The sequence below is a fragment of the Nuphar pumila genome, chromosome 16 (assembly GCF_984573655.1).
Source record: "Nuphar pumila chromosome 16, dmNupPumi1.hap1.1, whole genome shotgun sequence".
NCBI lineage: Eukaryota > Viridiplantae > Streptophyta > Magnoliopsida > Nymphaeales > Nymphaeaceae > Nuphar > Nuphar pumila.
Window position 1 is genome coordinate 85,211,823 of NC_143264.1, and position 14,630 is coordinate 85,226,452.

Consider the following 14,630-nt stretch of genomic DNA (forward strand, 5'->3'; position numbering starts at 1 on the left):
GTAGGCTAGAAATTCAATGCATCCTTCTTGAATATATTTGTTGGCCTTCATGCAAGATATAATCGCTGGCTTGGGTAGCTTCCTAAACCTTGATATGTGAAAGTAGAATTCTAGGGAGTTTGAAAGCGGACACACTTCTTTTGCAATCAATGGTGGCATGATGGTCCAACAATCAATCCATGCCAAGAACAACGTCTATATCTTTGAAGTTGAGTTGCAATAAGTTCATAGAAAACTCAATTTTTTATTTCTACTATATAGTTATTATACTCAAACGAGATGGTGCCACCGGCAACCGTTTCCCAAAGGTTGAAGTAGTGAAACTATGTGTGGCCTTAGAGTCAAATAACACATATACTAGAATACCCGAAACAGAAAGTGTACATTCAACCACTTCAGGGCTGGCTAGAGCTTTTTGGAGAGCCGTCGTGTAAGCACGGCCTTTCGGCTTCTACGGTGCATTGTTTTTTCGATCAGGCTATGGGCAATCAATGGCATAGTGACCCATCTACTGACAGTTGAAGCACCTCACGTTCCTTAAGTCACATTTTTCCTCGTGCCTCTAAAGGCCACAAGTCATGCAAGTGTTGTCCAACTGGGCCGTCTTCTAAATCTTCTGCATCTTAGCTTGTTGACTGCTCACATTCTTGATGTGCCTGCCCTGGGTCTGGCCTCCGCATTGCCTTTTATTCTCTCGTTGAAATCTCTCTTTGTACTGAAACTTCCTTCGAGCGGGTTCTATCACATTGCTACCACTGTGTTGGACCTTGTCTTCCGTCTTAGGCTTTTCCTTTTCTTCAGGCTTTTCTTTTGTTCTCATTCTCCAAAATTCATATCTAGAGGCGTAATCCACGAGCCGAATGTATTTCTTTATCTGTTGTGGCCCTACCTACCTTAGAATTTCATATCTCAAGCCCCTCTCAAAATATCTGCACTTCTCTTTCTCATTTGTCACCAAAGACTTGGCAAAATGAGAAAGAGAGTTAAATCGAGCTGTGTACTCGGCTACAATCATATCGCTCTACTTCAGCTTCCTGAATTCTTCTTCTTTTTCCACTTTCTGGCACTTTCGAAAGAATTGCCTGTATAATCTCCTCATAAAGGTAGACCAAGGTAAATATGTATCTTGCTCCAAGGTGTCCTTGATGGACCTCTACCAATGCTCGGCATCGCTAGTCAAGTTCGACACAGTTATCTAAACCCTCTGATCCTTTGGACACTGAATGGCATCCAAGGCCTTTTTCACTTGTATTAGCCAATTTTCCGCTACGACACCATGAGGAGTGTCATCGAAAAGTGGGGGTTGCATGTTCTTGAACCTCTCAGCCCAAGAGGTGATGTCAGAAATAATAGTTTGGAGTTGACTTAGTTGAGCTCAGGTCGTTTGCAAGAGCTCGTACAAAATGCGATTTGTTGTATACTCAGGAGGTATCCTCGTACTTTCACCTACTGAGCTTCTCATTAGCGATCCTTGTGAGATCTTCAAGCTCTCTTCTCTACCCTCACGTGAAGCATGCCTCTTAGAGGTACGAAACGATGCATGAGTTCCCTAAACATGTGTACCTTCCATGGTAGGGGATGATGAAGGCGCCCTTCGCGATAGTCTGCCAAGGTGCTCCCTATCCACAATCGTTGCGTCAAGCTGCCCCCTCTCTCATCTTGCAGCTACAATGTCCTTAGATAGATAGGATGTTCCCTTACAAGTGGTCATTTATGTTGCATTAACATTATCTATACTTATACAAAATTTCATCACATGTTAGACATTATGATAAAAATATTCATTTTATTTCATTAATCAATCTCATACATGTAAAGAAAATATCACTAGAAAGCAAGAAGAAAACAATGCAAGACAAAAGATAATAGAACTAGACTGAATACGCTAACTATTCCTAATGTTTCGCCATATCATTCTTTAATCTACCTGAAGCTTGGTTTGTTCCTTTAACTTTTTCGTGTCTGATGAGAGTGACTCGCATGAGGAACATTTAGGTTGTACTGGGGCGAAGCAGGAGTATAAGAAGGCGAGGAAGGACTGTGGGTAGGGGAGGCAAGAGTGTAGGTAGGTAAGGCGGGATCTTCAGTTGAATCTTCATCCTCGCCTCCTTCCTCTGAACTTCTCAAAGTTGCCTGTATGTGCCTTGATCCTGGGCTGCTTCTGCTGGCTTCTATAGCTTGCCATGCTGCTTTCGCTATCTGAATTGCCGCTCTCCTAGTTTCTTCAGAAAGTGATTCTCTGATTGAATGTGGAACTCTTTGATTGACTCCACTCATGCAGTCGCATAGCTAGCTCGGGACATATATCATCCTCATGCACTAGTCATACGAGACCCTCCCCGAGATGCAAAGTTTGCGCTAGGGAATACTCCACTCGCGACTCCTCGAGTCGTCATCCAATCTCTTGTTATTTGTCCACGTGCAGACCTCACTCTATGACGGTAGGACTGGTAAGTCCCTCACCCGTATGGTTGTGGTTGTCGCCCCCGAGTAGAGTAGGGGTAGTTCTGACGATAGTTATCTCGGTCCCCAACTAAGATGTAAATCGGCGGGGGTCATGGTGTCAAGTCTCTAACTATCTGAGTCATGCTTGCCATGACTCCAGTAGCCATCGTCATTGCAGCGATGAACTCTTCTCTCCCTACGACAGGAGGCTCAGAAGGGTCTTGCGCTCTTGGGTCTTTGTGACTTCGTCACTCGCTAGTCATTCCTAATAACAAAATAATCTAATCACTAATGTGTCTTTATCGAGTAGAGACTTGTATCATTTCCTATGTCCTTGAACTTATTATGAATGATAACATTTTCTGTGTAAACTTGACTCTGATACCACTTTGAAATACCCTGATCTGGGACCTCAGGAGTCCGAGTTCGGTTGGTATCACTTCCCAGAGGAAAAGAGTTCAAAGTTTACATAGAGAAAATGTGGCTAAAATTTTTTTTTTCATTTTTCTGCAACTCACCGACAACAATGACTGTCGACCCCCTTTTTTCCGAAAAAGAAAGCAGAAATGAAGAAGACGAAGATGAAGAAGGTGGAAGGTTTTACCTCGTCGTCGGTGCCGGTAAGCCTCTGAAACCCTCTTTTTTCTGTTTGTCGCTCTCCCTCTTGCTCGAGTGAAGGGGGGCGTAGCCCTCACGGAGGGGTGAGGATAACCTTCACCCTCCTCGCCGATCATGGGGGGTGAGGTTTATCCTCAACCCCCTGATCTACAATGAGGAAGGCGGTTCCTCCAAATGGGAAACCATCTTCCCTTTTTTTTTTTATCCCCTCTGACAAACCCGTCGGAGGGGGTTTTACACACCCCTATCTCTTATTATAAAAAGAGGGGTTGGGTTGTATGTATGATTAGAGCCAACAACCAAAAGCCAACTGTATTGGCCATATTCTGGTAATTCTTATTGGGTTTAGGGTCCTGTTCACCATCGACCTAAGGCTTGGGCTCATCGTGGGCGTCGATAGGCTGAGGAGAGCATTGAACACCCGTACCCGCACTTCATGGCGTCTACATGTATGCATTTGCCTATGTTTTTGCGAATACGCCACAATAAGCACATTATTCTCCTAAATCTATATGGTGTGCGAACTTTGGTACTCCGGAAATATGTGTTCCTAGTTTGTTTCCAAAAGTGAAAAATAAAATAAAAAACTGCATCCTATTGTAAAAGCCCCACAAAATCCATAATATTGTGGCAATTTCAAGCTTTTATGATTATTTATTTCAAAAGGCCACTGAGATTTTTCCAAGTTTTATTTAATTTTAGATCCTACTAAGAGAAACCATCATCACAAGAATGATTGGTTATGTGGTGCAGTTACATTAGTGCTGTTCTATGCTATGTAAAATTTGCAGTTCTTTGGTAATGAAATGCTCCCTTCTTTGCATACCCTTCTCATAGTCAACTATATTTTATAAGAATTTAAGATTGTATAAACTAGAAATAGAATTTTCTTGGAAAATTTTATCCATCTGTAAGTGGAAACCGATGTGATTTATTTGCCTTTCTCAAATGCATTAATATAGTGCAAACTTTCAAGTTTTGATGAATGATTTCTGAACTTTTCATATTCTCATGTTTAGATGGTTTATGTGGATGTTTGATTTATGATTCTCGATGGCAAGCACTTAGGTTAATCATCTCTTAATTGTTTTATGCAGGTGCTTCCTAACCGTCTGAAGGGCGACCATGCGAGCATTGCAGATCCAAACCTTAATGGGAGGTATGATGCCAGTTCATTCTGGCAGGTAGCAGACTTGGCACTAGAGTGCACTCAAGATAAGGGGATCAAAAGGCCAAATATGAACAGGGTAGTAAGTGAACTAAGGGAAGCCATTGCGCTGTGCAATGAAGTGTTGATTTCTGGAACTTCAAATAATAGTACCCAACAGAAATCAGAAGCATCTAGCTCTTCCTATAGTGACAACTTTATAGTTGATGGACATACTCAGGCTTCTGTGTTGTATGGTTCTCTTTCCGCAAGGTAAAAGCAGCCCATCAACTTTCTTGGTTGTTCATTGCTCCAGGGTTGTTGATCTTGTATGCATTCTAGTGGGTATTGGATGATACTGTTCTCTAAAAACAAAACAATTGGAGTGTCTTGGTGTAATGTATCTTATTCGATTTTATAGTTTTTTTAATTATCTTGGAGATTATTTTGTGTAAGCTTCATTACTAAATCTCATATAGCTAAAGGCAACAAGCAACTGACATAGATGAGTAAAAAATGAAAATAATATTTGAAGTAAATATTGTAAGAACTGCCTAGCCTATAAACTATTTATACATAGCTGCATATTATTTTTGTTATTACACTAGATGCATAATTTTTCGTAAGGAAATCCCTAGTAAAAAACTCCAAATTTTTAATTAAAAGAAAGTTGCACTTCTGACCCTCCGGATGTGATGTACATGATTTAATATAAAACGGTCCCTAGATCATATTTTTCTGAGGTGTATGTCAGATTTTGTGGGGGTGAAAAAACAACGGCATACATTGTACCAGATTTTTCATTCATCAAAAATCTTATTTTTTGTCAAAATAATGTAATCCAGGGGTCAATTCCTGCTAGTGTCCATATTGAACACATCCATGGGGTCAGATTTGGTTAAAATAAGCTCTCCTTATGAGTTCTACCCTGGAAGCTAGCAATTAATAGCCCCATTATATATGTCATAGATCTTACAAAATACGTATTACGAGCTTACCAAACCTCTGCAAGCAGGGCTAAGCTAAGCGGCTTCTTGTTCTAGCTTGGTTCCTCGCAAGTTCTTTATCGAAGCAGAAACAAGCAGCTTGGTTTGTTTACAAGTCCTAGCAATCACTTACTGTTTGAGAGACTTGCTTGGTCTTGAAATCACTTACTTGACTAAAATATCTTCTCTCCATTGCCTTATCAAGTAAACATAAGATAATTTCTTTTCAAAAATGAAGAAGAAAGTAAATTTCAACCTTGAGAAATTATTTAAAATGAATTAAGAAAAAGCAAGCAATTGAATGTAATAATAGAAAACTTGAACTTCGGTGAATAGGTGATTAGTTGAGTAGTTTTTTGTAACTTACTCTCTTCTAAAAATAAGGGTTTGGAAAGAAGTTGATTCTCAAAGTAAATAATTGCATCATGTGGAAAGAGGACATTTCTTGTGGAAAGCTCAAGCTACATATTCCAATGGAAGAAAGTGAGACGTCTGTTGAGTTAATTACCAGCAGATGCTACTTTCCAAAATGCAATTTAAGGGTTTTTCTTTTCTTTTCTTTTCTTTTCTTTTCTTTTCTTTTTTTTATACGGCTTGGTTTTTTACAAAGTCTCACATTCTCACAGCTAACATACCCAGCCAATTTATAGTAAAAAAAAAGTCAAAAAACATACTCGGCCAATTTATAGTAAAAAAAAAGTCAAAAAGCATACCCAGCCAATTTCAGAAAAGTTTCAGTGTTTCTAAATGCCTCAGTTTTTTAATTCAGAGGATTTAAGATCTCAAGATATTTCATCCGACAGAAAAAACAAAACAAAAAGGAAGTGAAGATATCAAATCAGAGGATTATTTGCCCAACTCTCTCCTTCGAATCAAAGGTCTCCCACTTCTGACTTGGAAGAAAAATAACCTCAAGTTTGTCTATTTGCTTAGAGGTAACAAGGCAAACGTGCATCTGAACCAAGCAGTGCTGCTCGAATGCTGATAAATGAGCTTTGATGAACTGTTGTAGCTTGCCTTGCTTTGCTCAATATGAGCTCAGTTTAGTCATCGAGTAGAAAGTTACAAGCGGCTTAGTTAATTACAATCCCTAGCAATTTGTGTCACTTGAGAACCCCCTGCTGATGAAAGGATTACTGCCTGTCCATATCTACGATCGGTGTAGATACATGCGTTCAGTGGCACAAGTAAACGGATTATTCTGCCTGTAGCATGGTCTGGTTGCAATTTGGAGATGAACATCATTAGCCCGGTGGGCTTCTAGTACTCCACTCATACTGAGCCAGGCTTGATACCGAGCTCACTTGACCTTGGTTTAGAGTCGGCCAGATGAGTCACGGGTCTTGGCTTGGGTTGGGTCGGGTCAAGGCTTCAGTCTTTCCTTTTAATAGGCCTGACTCATTTGCAATTGGCCCAGCCATGTAAGAGCGACAGTGCGGTTTAACTCATCCCCGTCTTCATACCCTTTTAAATCTTATGATGCTAAGTTGTTTTTATCAAATCTGACCCTATAGATCTGTTCAGGATACAAGTCTGATTTTGGTGATTTAAATATCAATCTTCATCCATTAAATGAATGTTGTAGATCACTGTGGAGTCCAATTTTCTACAAGTTTTGTATAACACACTCCCTGAGCTTTTTTGTTAGACTTTGATCTTTAACTAATAGATTTCTTTTTGAAAGAGAAATCTATTGGTCTAAAATTCACCTGAATCCGATGTCGGGGTGAAAAGTTGTGCTCGTTTTACCAAAATAGGTAGAACAAAAATAAAATGACCATTTTACCTATCAAACGGGTTTGGATCCAGATATCAAGAATCACAAGAGATCCAACCGACCATCTTGATCTGATTATCAAATTTTGAATTATGTTCGACTCGTATTCAAATTTTATATATATACCCAAATAAGGTGTGTGTATATATACAATTTATTTGTTCTCTTTGACCAACTAGACCAGGTTGGCCTACTAGTAAGGGGTAGTTTCTTTCTTATGAGAGGTTGGGGCTTCAAACCCTAACCTTAGTCTTTGATATTTTTTTTTTTGCTTTTTGATAATTATGAATTTATTGAACATAACCCAAACCCAGCCTGATCTGGGCTCAGTCTCAAACTGAACTCAAGTTCAATCATTGTTCCTTTTCACAAAAAAACATAGGGTGAGAGGCCTACTTATAACCCCCTCTCCCCTCCATGCTGGGTGGGGGAAGGAGGGACCCTCTTCAATGCCATTCAAATGAGACTCTTCCTATTTTCCTCCACAAAGAACGTGGGGGAAGAGGGAGGTCCCTCCCTGACTTAGCTAGATTGGGTTGACTCAGTCAGGTTTTACAACACATCTATTTTTAAACAATAAAAAAAAAACAGATCCTTAAATGTTTTTTATTAACCATGGAAAAGTTTAGGTGTGTTCTTAAGAATTTTGAAAACCTAGTTTTATTCATTACACTACAAGAAAATCAGTGATTAGCGACGGAATAATTCTGTCGCTAGTTAGCGATGGATTAACGAGAGAAACACAGCCGTCGCTATAATCAATGAAATTTACGAAAATAGCGACGGAATATATGTCATCGCAAAATCCGTCGCTACTTAGTGACGGATGTTGCGACGGAACATTTTGTCGTAATGGATGCACCATTTAGCGACGGATGCTGCGACGGAAAATGTTCCGTCGCTACATAGCGACGGACTTAGCGACGGAATATATTCCGTCGCTATGTTCGTAAATTTGATTTACGTCGGCTTAGCGACGGAATTAATCCGTCGCTAATTGTCGATAAACCTAATTCCCAAACCTCTTTTCCTTTTCTTCTTTCGCTCCTGTCGTTCGCCCGCTCCCGCCGTTCGCCCGCTCCCGTCGTTCGTCGTTTGCCCGCTCCCGCCGTTCGTCGTTCGCCTGGAGATAGGTATATATTACGGGGATCGCGATTTCCGGCAGGGGGTTAACCCCCTGCCGGAAAGGCATCTGGCAGGAAGTTAACCCCCTGCCTTTCCGGCAAGGGGGTTAACCCCCTGCCTGTTCCGGCAAGGGGTTAACCCTCTGCCCTCTGCCGGAAAGGCAGGGGGTTAACCCCCTATGTTCCGAAAGGGAGTCGACCCCCTGCCGGAATAGCAGGGAGTCGACCCCCTGCCGGAACAGGCAGGGGGTCGACTCCCCTGCCGAAACGCAGGGGGTCGACCCCCTGTGTTCCTGCATGGGGTCGACCCCCTGCGGTTTTGGGGCTTCTCAAGGCCTATGCAAAATGTTTTCATTTGCTTTTTGTGGTGACTTCATTTTAAAATATTGTTTTTTGCAGATTTCTCAACGGAACCCGCTTGTGCTCAGTCATCCGTGGTAAGTAAGTGACAAAAACAATGCAAATCAGGTAAATACCTGTGGTGAGTAAGTGATGCAAGTGTATCACATGTTATTTAATTTATTAGATGTAACAATTTATTCTTCACACACTCACTTAGTTGTTAATATTTAGGGTTGCTTTGTTGGAGTTCGGAGATCATGCTGAGCATGATTTTAATGTATGAATATGGAAGTGTTCTTATTTTTGGAGTACGGAGTCCATGTTAGGCATGGTAGTAGTTAGTGGAATATTGAAGTGTGTTTGCTGCAGGTACATGTTTGCCATTTGTTTGATATGAATGATTATGATGTATTACAATGTTTGATGTAATTGTATGCATGCTTGCATGTAGTTACTTTCAATTTGATTATGACTTCCATGTGAAATTGTATAATAAAAGCATGCTTCAAATGATTGTATCGTGTCATTAATAGTTTGCACATGAAAATATTAAGTTATCAATGCATGTATCATAATTCTTGTTATTGTATGACATCATATATTGCATAATAAATTTGATATTTTCTTCATCATAGCATTCTGATGGTTCTTTTTTAATTGGTTAGGTTATTATTCGTAACATTATAAGAAAATGACTGCAAACCGTGAATGGATGTATCGTAGGATAGTGGACAATGAGTTATCGCATGAATATATGGATGGTGTTGAAAGTTTTATTGAATTTGCAACTACAAGTGTCAGTACAGTGGATCCCACAGGTCGGATTAGGTGTCCCTGCAAGATTTGTAAGAATAATCGATTTATAGAACCTCATGACGTTAGACATCACCTATACAGGAAGGGTTTTGTGAGTGATTATCAGAACTGGACGTTTCATGGAGAAGAATTTAGAAATAATTTTGATGCACGGGTGAATGTGGTGCACGATAATCCATATATGGATTTGATATTTGATGCCGCAGGAACAGAACTGGGTTCTGCTATGAGTTCTGGTGATGTAAGAACTGTCGTAGATGAAGAATCACCAAACGATGCAGCTAGTAGATTTTATGATTTACTTAGAGATGTTGATGAGCCACTTTGGAACGGTTGCGAGAGTCACACTATCTTGTCTGCAGTTCTTCAACTAATGAATTTGAAGTCCGAGTATAATTTGAGTCAATCATGTTTTGACCGTTTGTGCATGATTGTGAAGAGTATGTTGCCCAAAGATAAGAAATTGCCACAAAATTTCTATCGTGTGAAAGTTATGGTCAACGCTCTAGGTATGGGGTACAAAAAGATTGATGCTTGTCCAAATCACTGCATGTTGTATTTCAAGGAGCAGGAAAACAACCTATCATGCCCGTCATGTAGGCATCCTCGGTTCAAGCCACAGACAAGAGGCAATGGTAGCACGAGATCAAAGGAAGTTTCATACAAGTCGCTCCGCTACTTTCCTATCACTCCTAGATTCCAACGATTGTATATGTCTTTAAGGACAGCTAAACACATGAGATGGCATGCAAATAAAGTTCGACATGATGAAAACAAGATCACGCATCCTGTTGACGTTGAAGCTTGGAAGCACTTTGATCGTACTCATCAAAACTTCGCAATGGAAGTGCGAAATGTTAGACTCGGTCTATGTACAGATAGATTTAATCCATTTGGGGGTAGATCAACTTCATACTCATGCTGACCAGTATTTGTAACTCCATACAACCTTCCATCAAGCTTGTGTATAAAACGTCCAAATCTTTTCTTGTCTCTGTTGATTCCTGGTCCGACCTCACCTGGCCAAAATCTTGATGTATATTTAAGGTCATTGATTGATGAACTAAAAGTACCATGGGATGACGGTGTTACCACGTATGATGCCCACAAAAAACAAAATTTCAACATGAAGGTCGTTGTTCTATGGATAATCAGTGACTTCCCTGCATATGGTATGCTATCTGGTTGGAGCACACATGGGAAGTTGGCATGTCCGTACTGCATGGAGGATTTCAAAGCTTTTAAATTGACGCATGGAAGGAAGCATTGCTGGTTTGAGTGCCATCATCAATTTCTACCCAGCGACCATCCATTCCGACGACAAAAGAATGTGTTTAAAGCAGGCACAACTGAAATGGAAGGTCCATCCACAAGATTGTCTGGCATAGAGATTCTAAGAAGATTGCGATACTTTCCAGATGTATTAACAGATGCCCGCAGTCCTACACCCTTCCATGGATTTGGGAAGGATCACAATTGGACGAAGAAATCTATTTTTTGGGAACTACTGTATTGGCCGACCCTATTGATACGACATAATTTGGATGTGATGCATGTGGAGAAAAATGTGTTTGATAATATGTTCAATACGGTAATGAATGTTAAAGGGAAAACTAAGGATAATCCGAAGGCCCGTATGGATTTAAAAGTAATATGTAAAAGACCAGAATTGGAACTCAAAGAGTATAATGGCAAAGTACTGAAACCAAAGGCAAAGTCCGTGCTTGGACCTGATCAAATAAAACATGTATGTCAATGGTTGAGACAATTGAGATTTTCAGATGGATATGTCTCTAACATTGCTCGGGCTATGAAGATTGACGATGGACAGTTATATGGGTTGAAGAGCCATGATTGTCATATTTTTATGCAACAATTGATACCTCTAGCATTCCATGATATGTTAGAGAAACCTATATGGGGGGTATTGTCTGAGTTGAGTGGATTTTTTAGAACATTGTGCGCATCAGAAGTCGTAGTATCTGATGTAAAGAATCTCGAGGACTCTGTCATCACCACTGTTTGTCTGCTAGAAAAGATATTTCCGCCAGCATTTTTCGATGTTATGGAACATTTGATCATACATTTGCCATATAAACTAAGGGTTGGTGGCCCTGTGCAATATCGATGGATGTACCCATTTGAAAGGTATATATTTTTTTATATTTGTCTCTTTAATGACAGATATTTAAAAATTGAAATGTATATTTTTGTCAGATGCATGTTCGACCTCAAAAAAAAGGTTCATAATAAAGCAAGAGTAGAAGGCTCTATTTGTGAGGCGTACACTTTAGAAGAGATTTCAAATTTCTCATCTATGTACTTTGAACCTCACATTCCAACACGTTATACATGCCCGCCCCGTAACGATGATGGAGAACAAGTAACTGTAGCTGACAAGTTGTCGATATTTCAACCACTTGGGCATGCATTTGGTAGTTGCCGATCAAGGCTCTTGACAGATCGAGAGCAAGACGCAGCACACATCTATATTCTTTTTAATTGCTCAGCGATCGACCCATACATCGAATAAGTATATGTAAACGCAACACAATTATAAATCCTTTTATGTTCTATACATGCATACATGGTTCGGTAATATAAGTATTTGTGGTTTGCAGACGATTTGATCTGGAGTTGCAAAGAGAAGTTTCACATCTCACTGATGCAGAAGTACAAAAAGAACGTGAAACTAAGTTTGTGGAGTGGTTCAAACAATTGGTAAAGACGCTAACATAAATTTTGTACTTGTAAACAACACTAAGTTACTTAATTGGTCGTGATCACAATCATTGTTTATGTATGTGCGTAGGTCCGCCATGGTGATGTTAAAGATCAAGGAATATGTGATTTAGAAAATGGTCCGACCAAAGTTGTGCAATGCTACAACGGGTATATCGTAAATGGTTATTGATTCCATACAAAAGATTACGGTATAAACAAATCAATGATGAATAGTGGCGTGTGTCAAGGGTAGCAGCTATGGTGAAAATGAACATGATTACTACGGTGTTATAGAGGAAATAATGGAGTTGACTTACTTAGGCATAAATAACAGGGTAACTTTATTCAAGTGTCATTGGTTTGATCCAACTGCAACAAGACTCGACAAAGCTTCAGGCATTGTGGAGGTGAATCATAAATCCAGGTTTGGAACATATGAACCATTCATATTAGCCTCGCAAGCTCAACAAGTTTATTATACTTCATATCTGAGTATAAAAAAGTCAGATAGAAATGAATGGTGGGCAGTTTATAAGGTGAAGTCCAAACTATACCCTGAGTATGATCAGTTACAGGAAGACAAGTTAGCTAAAGACAGTGATTACTTTCAATCAGATGATATCTATGACTTCGCTTATGGTCACGATGTTGCGCATGATATGCATGTCATATCTTCACTGGCCGATGAAACATTCATAGAAGAATGTGATCCAAATGATATACCAAGTGGATGGGTAAACAATGAAGAAGAAGAAGAAGAAGAAGAAGAAGAATATGAAAGTCAAACAAGTGACGAGGAAGAATTCTCAAGCTAGTGAGCAAAATCTTGTAATACAAACCTCTATTTGAATGCATTGCAATACTTGATGTGAATGATTTGAATTATTTGAATGTATTGTAATAATTGATGCGAATGAATGAGTTCTATTGCAATACTTGATGTAATTGATTTGAATTATTTGAATGTATTGTAATACTTGATACAAATGATTTGAATGCATTGCGATGAATGATGTGAATGATTTGAATTATTTAAATGTATTGTAATACTTGATGCGAATGAATGAGTTGTATTGCAATACTTGATGTGAATGATTTGAATTATTTGAATGTATTGTAATACTTTATACGAATGATTTGAATGCATTGCAATACATGATGTGAATGATTTGAATTATTTGAATGTATTGTAATACTTGATGTGAATGATTTGAATTATTTGAATGCATTGTAATACTTGATGCGAATGATTTGAATGCATTGCAATGCTTGATGTGAATTATTTGAATGCATTGCAGTACCTGATATGAATGATTTGAATGCATTGCAATAGTTGATGTGAATGACTTGAATGTATTGTAATACTTGATGTGAATAACTTGAATGTATTATAATACTTGATGCGAATGAATGGGTTGTATTATACTTGATGTGAATGATTTGAATTATTTGAATTATTTGAATGTATTGTAATACTTGTTGCGAATCATTTGAATGTATTGCAATACTTGATGCGAATTATTTGAATGTATTGTAATACTTGATGTGAATTATTTGAATGTATTGTATGACATATGTTATTTGTTAGAATATGGTTCGTGGAGGTTACAATGGTCGCTCATCTAGTAGTAGCCAGGCTCAGCCTTCATCTTCACGGGCTCCTGTGATAGGTATATCATTTAACTAATTGGATGCTTGATTAGTTGAAATGCGCATTCTGAGAATTTCTAACGTATTTTTTTACAGATGATGTTTCGCCTGTACACGACCCACCTACACCAGTTGATCACACAAGTCAGGAGCCAACACAGGAAGCAGGGTCTTCTCAGTCTGGCACAAGAAGACTCATTCGAATAGTGTATATCGATAATCGACCGTAAGTATTTCATTTTCAATTATTGTATTTCTTATAAATATTTTATATTGATATTTACTGTGTACCAATTCATGTGCAGCACGAGGTTTGAGCCACAAGAAGTAGTATGCAAGATTAGGAATTCACTTCTTCAATATCTACCAGGACCAGTCGCTCAATGGAAAGAGTATCCAAAAGAGGTGATAGATAGATTATGGTCCTCATCTACGGTATACAGTTGTTTCTCATAGTTAATGTGTTTCCTATTTAAATTTTTTTTAGTCATATCTACTAACTTTCAGAGAATATTTGTAGGCTTTGAATCGCTTCGCAACTACGGTGGAGGAAAATTATGCAAGGAAGGTGTGGCAGAAGGTGGCTGCCAATCGATTTGCAGACATGCTGCACAATATGAAGACTGCAGCAAAAAAAGCATCTGGCGGAATAGATGATCCACTACAGTGGAAGGGCCATGGCCCTATTACTATCAGGAGAGATTATTGGGATGGAATGTGCGATAAGTGGGCGGGGGATGCATTTCGAAATTGCTCTGCGAAGGCTGCACAAAATCGAGCAAAAATGCCTGAAGCCCATCTACACACAGGTGGATCTAAGACATTTGGGAGCCACCTGAAGAAAATGGTAACTCATCAATATATAATATTAATTTTATAAGTATTGTTGCAAACTTATTAACTAAATCTTTTATCATTTAACTTCGCAAGAAGCAGAAAAAGGAGGCATTGTACCATATAAGAATATGTTTGTGGAAACACATAAATGGAAGACCACGGGA

General features: G+C 39.1%; 1 protein-coding gene across 1 annotated transcript in view; it reads left to right on the forward strand.

The window, feature by feature from the left end:
• Nucleotides 1-4,655, forward strand: part of LOC149813937 (putative LRR receptor-like serine/threonine-protein kinase At1g05700) — a 30,388-nt gene extending 25,733 nt beyond the window's left edge. The window contains exon 14 of the mRNA XM_089992421.1: nucleotides 4,161-4,655. Within this exon, the coding sequence (XP_089848547.1) occupies nucleotides 4,161-4,487 (327 nt within the window). The 3' untranslated portion in view covers nucleotides 4,488-4,655. The remainder of the gene's footprint in view (nucleotides 1-4,160) is intronic.
• The last annotated feature ends 9,975 nt before the right edge of the window (nucleotides 4,656-14,630 follow it).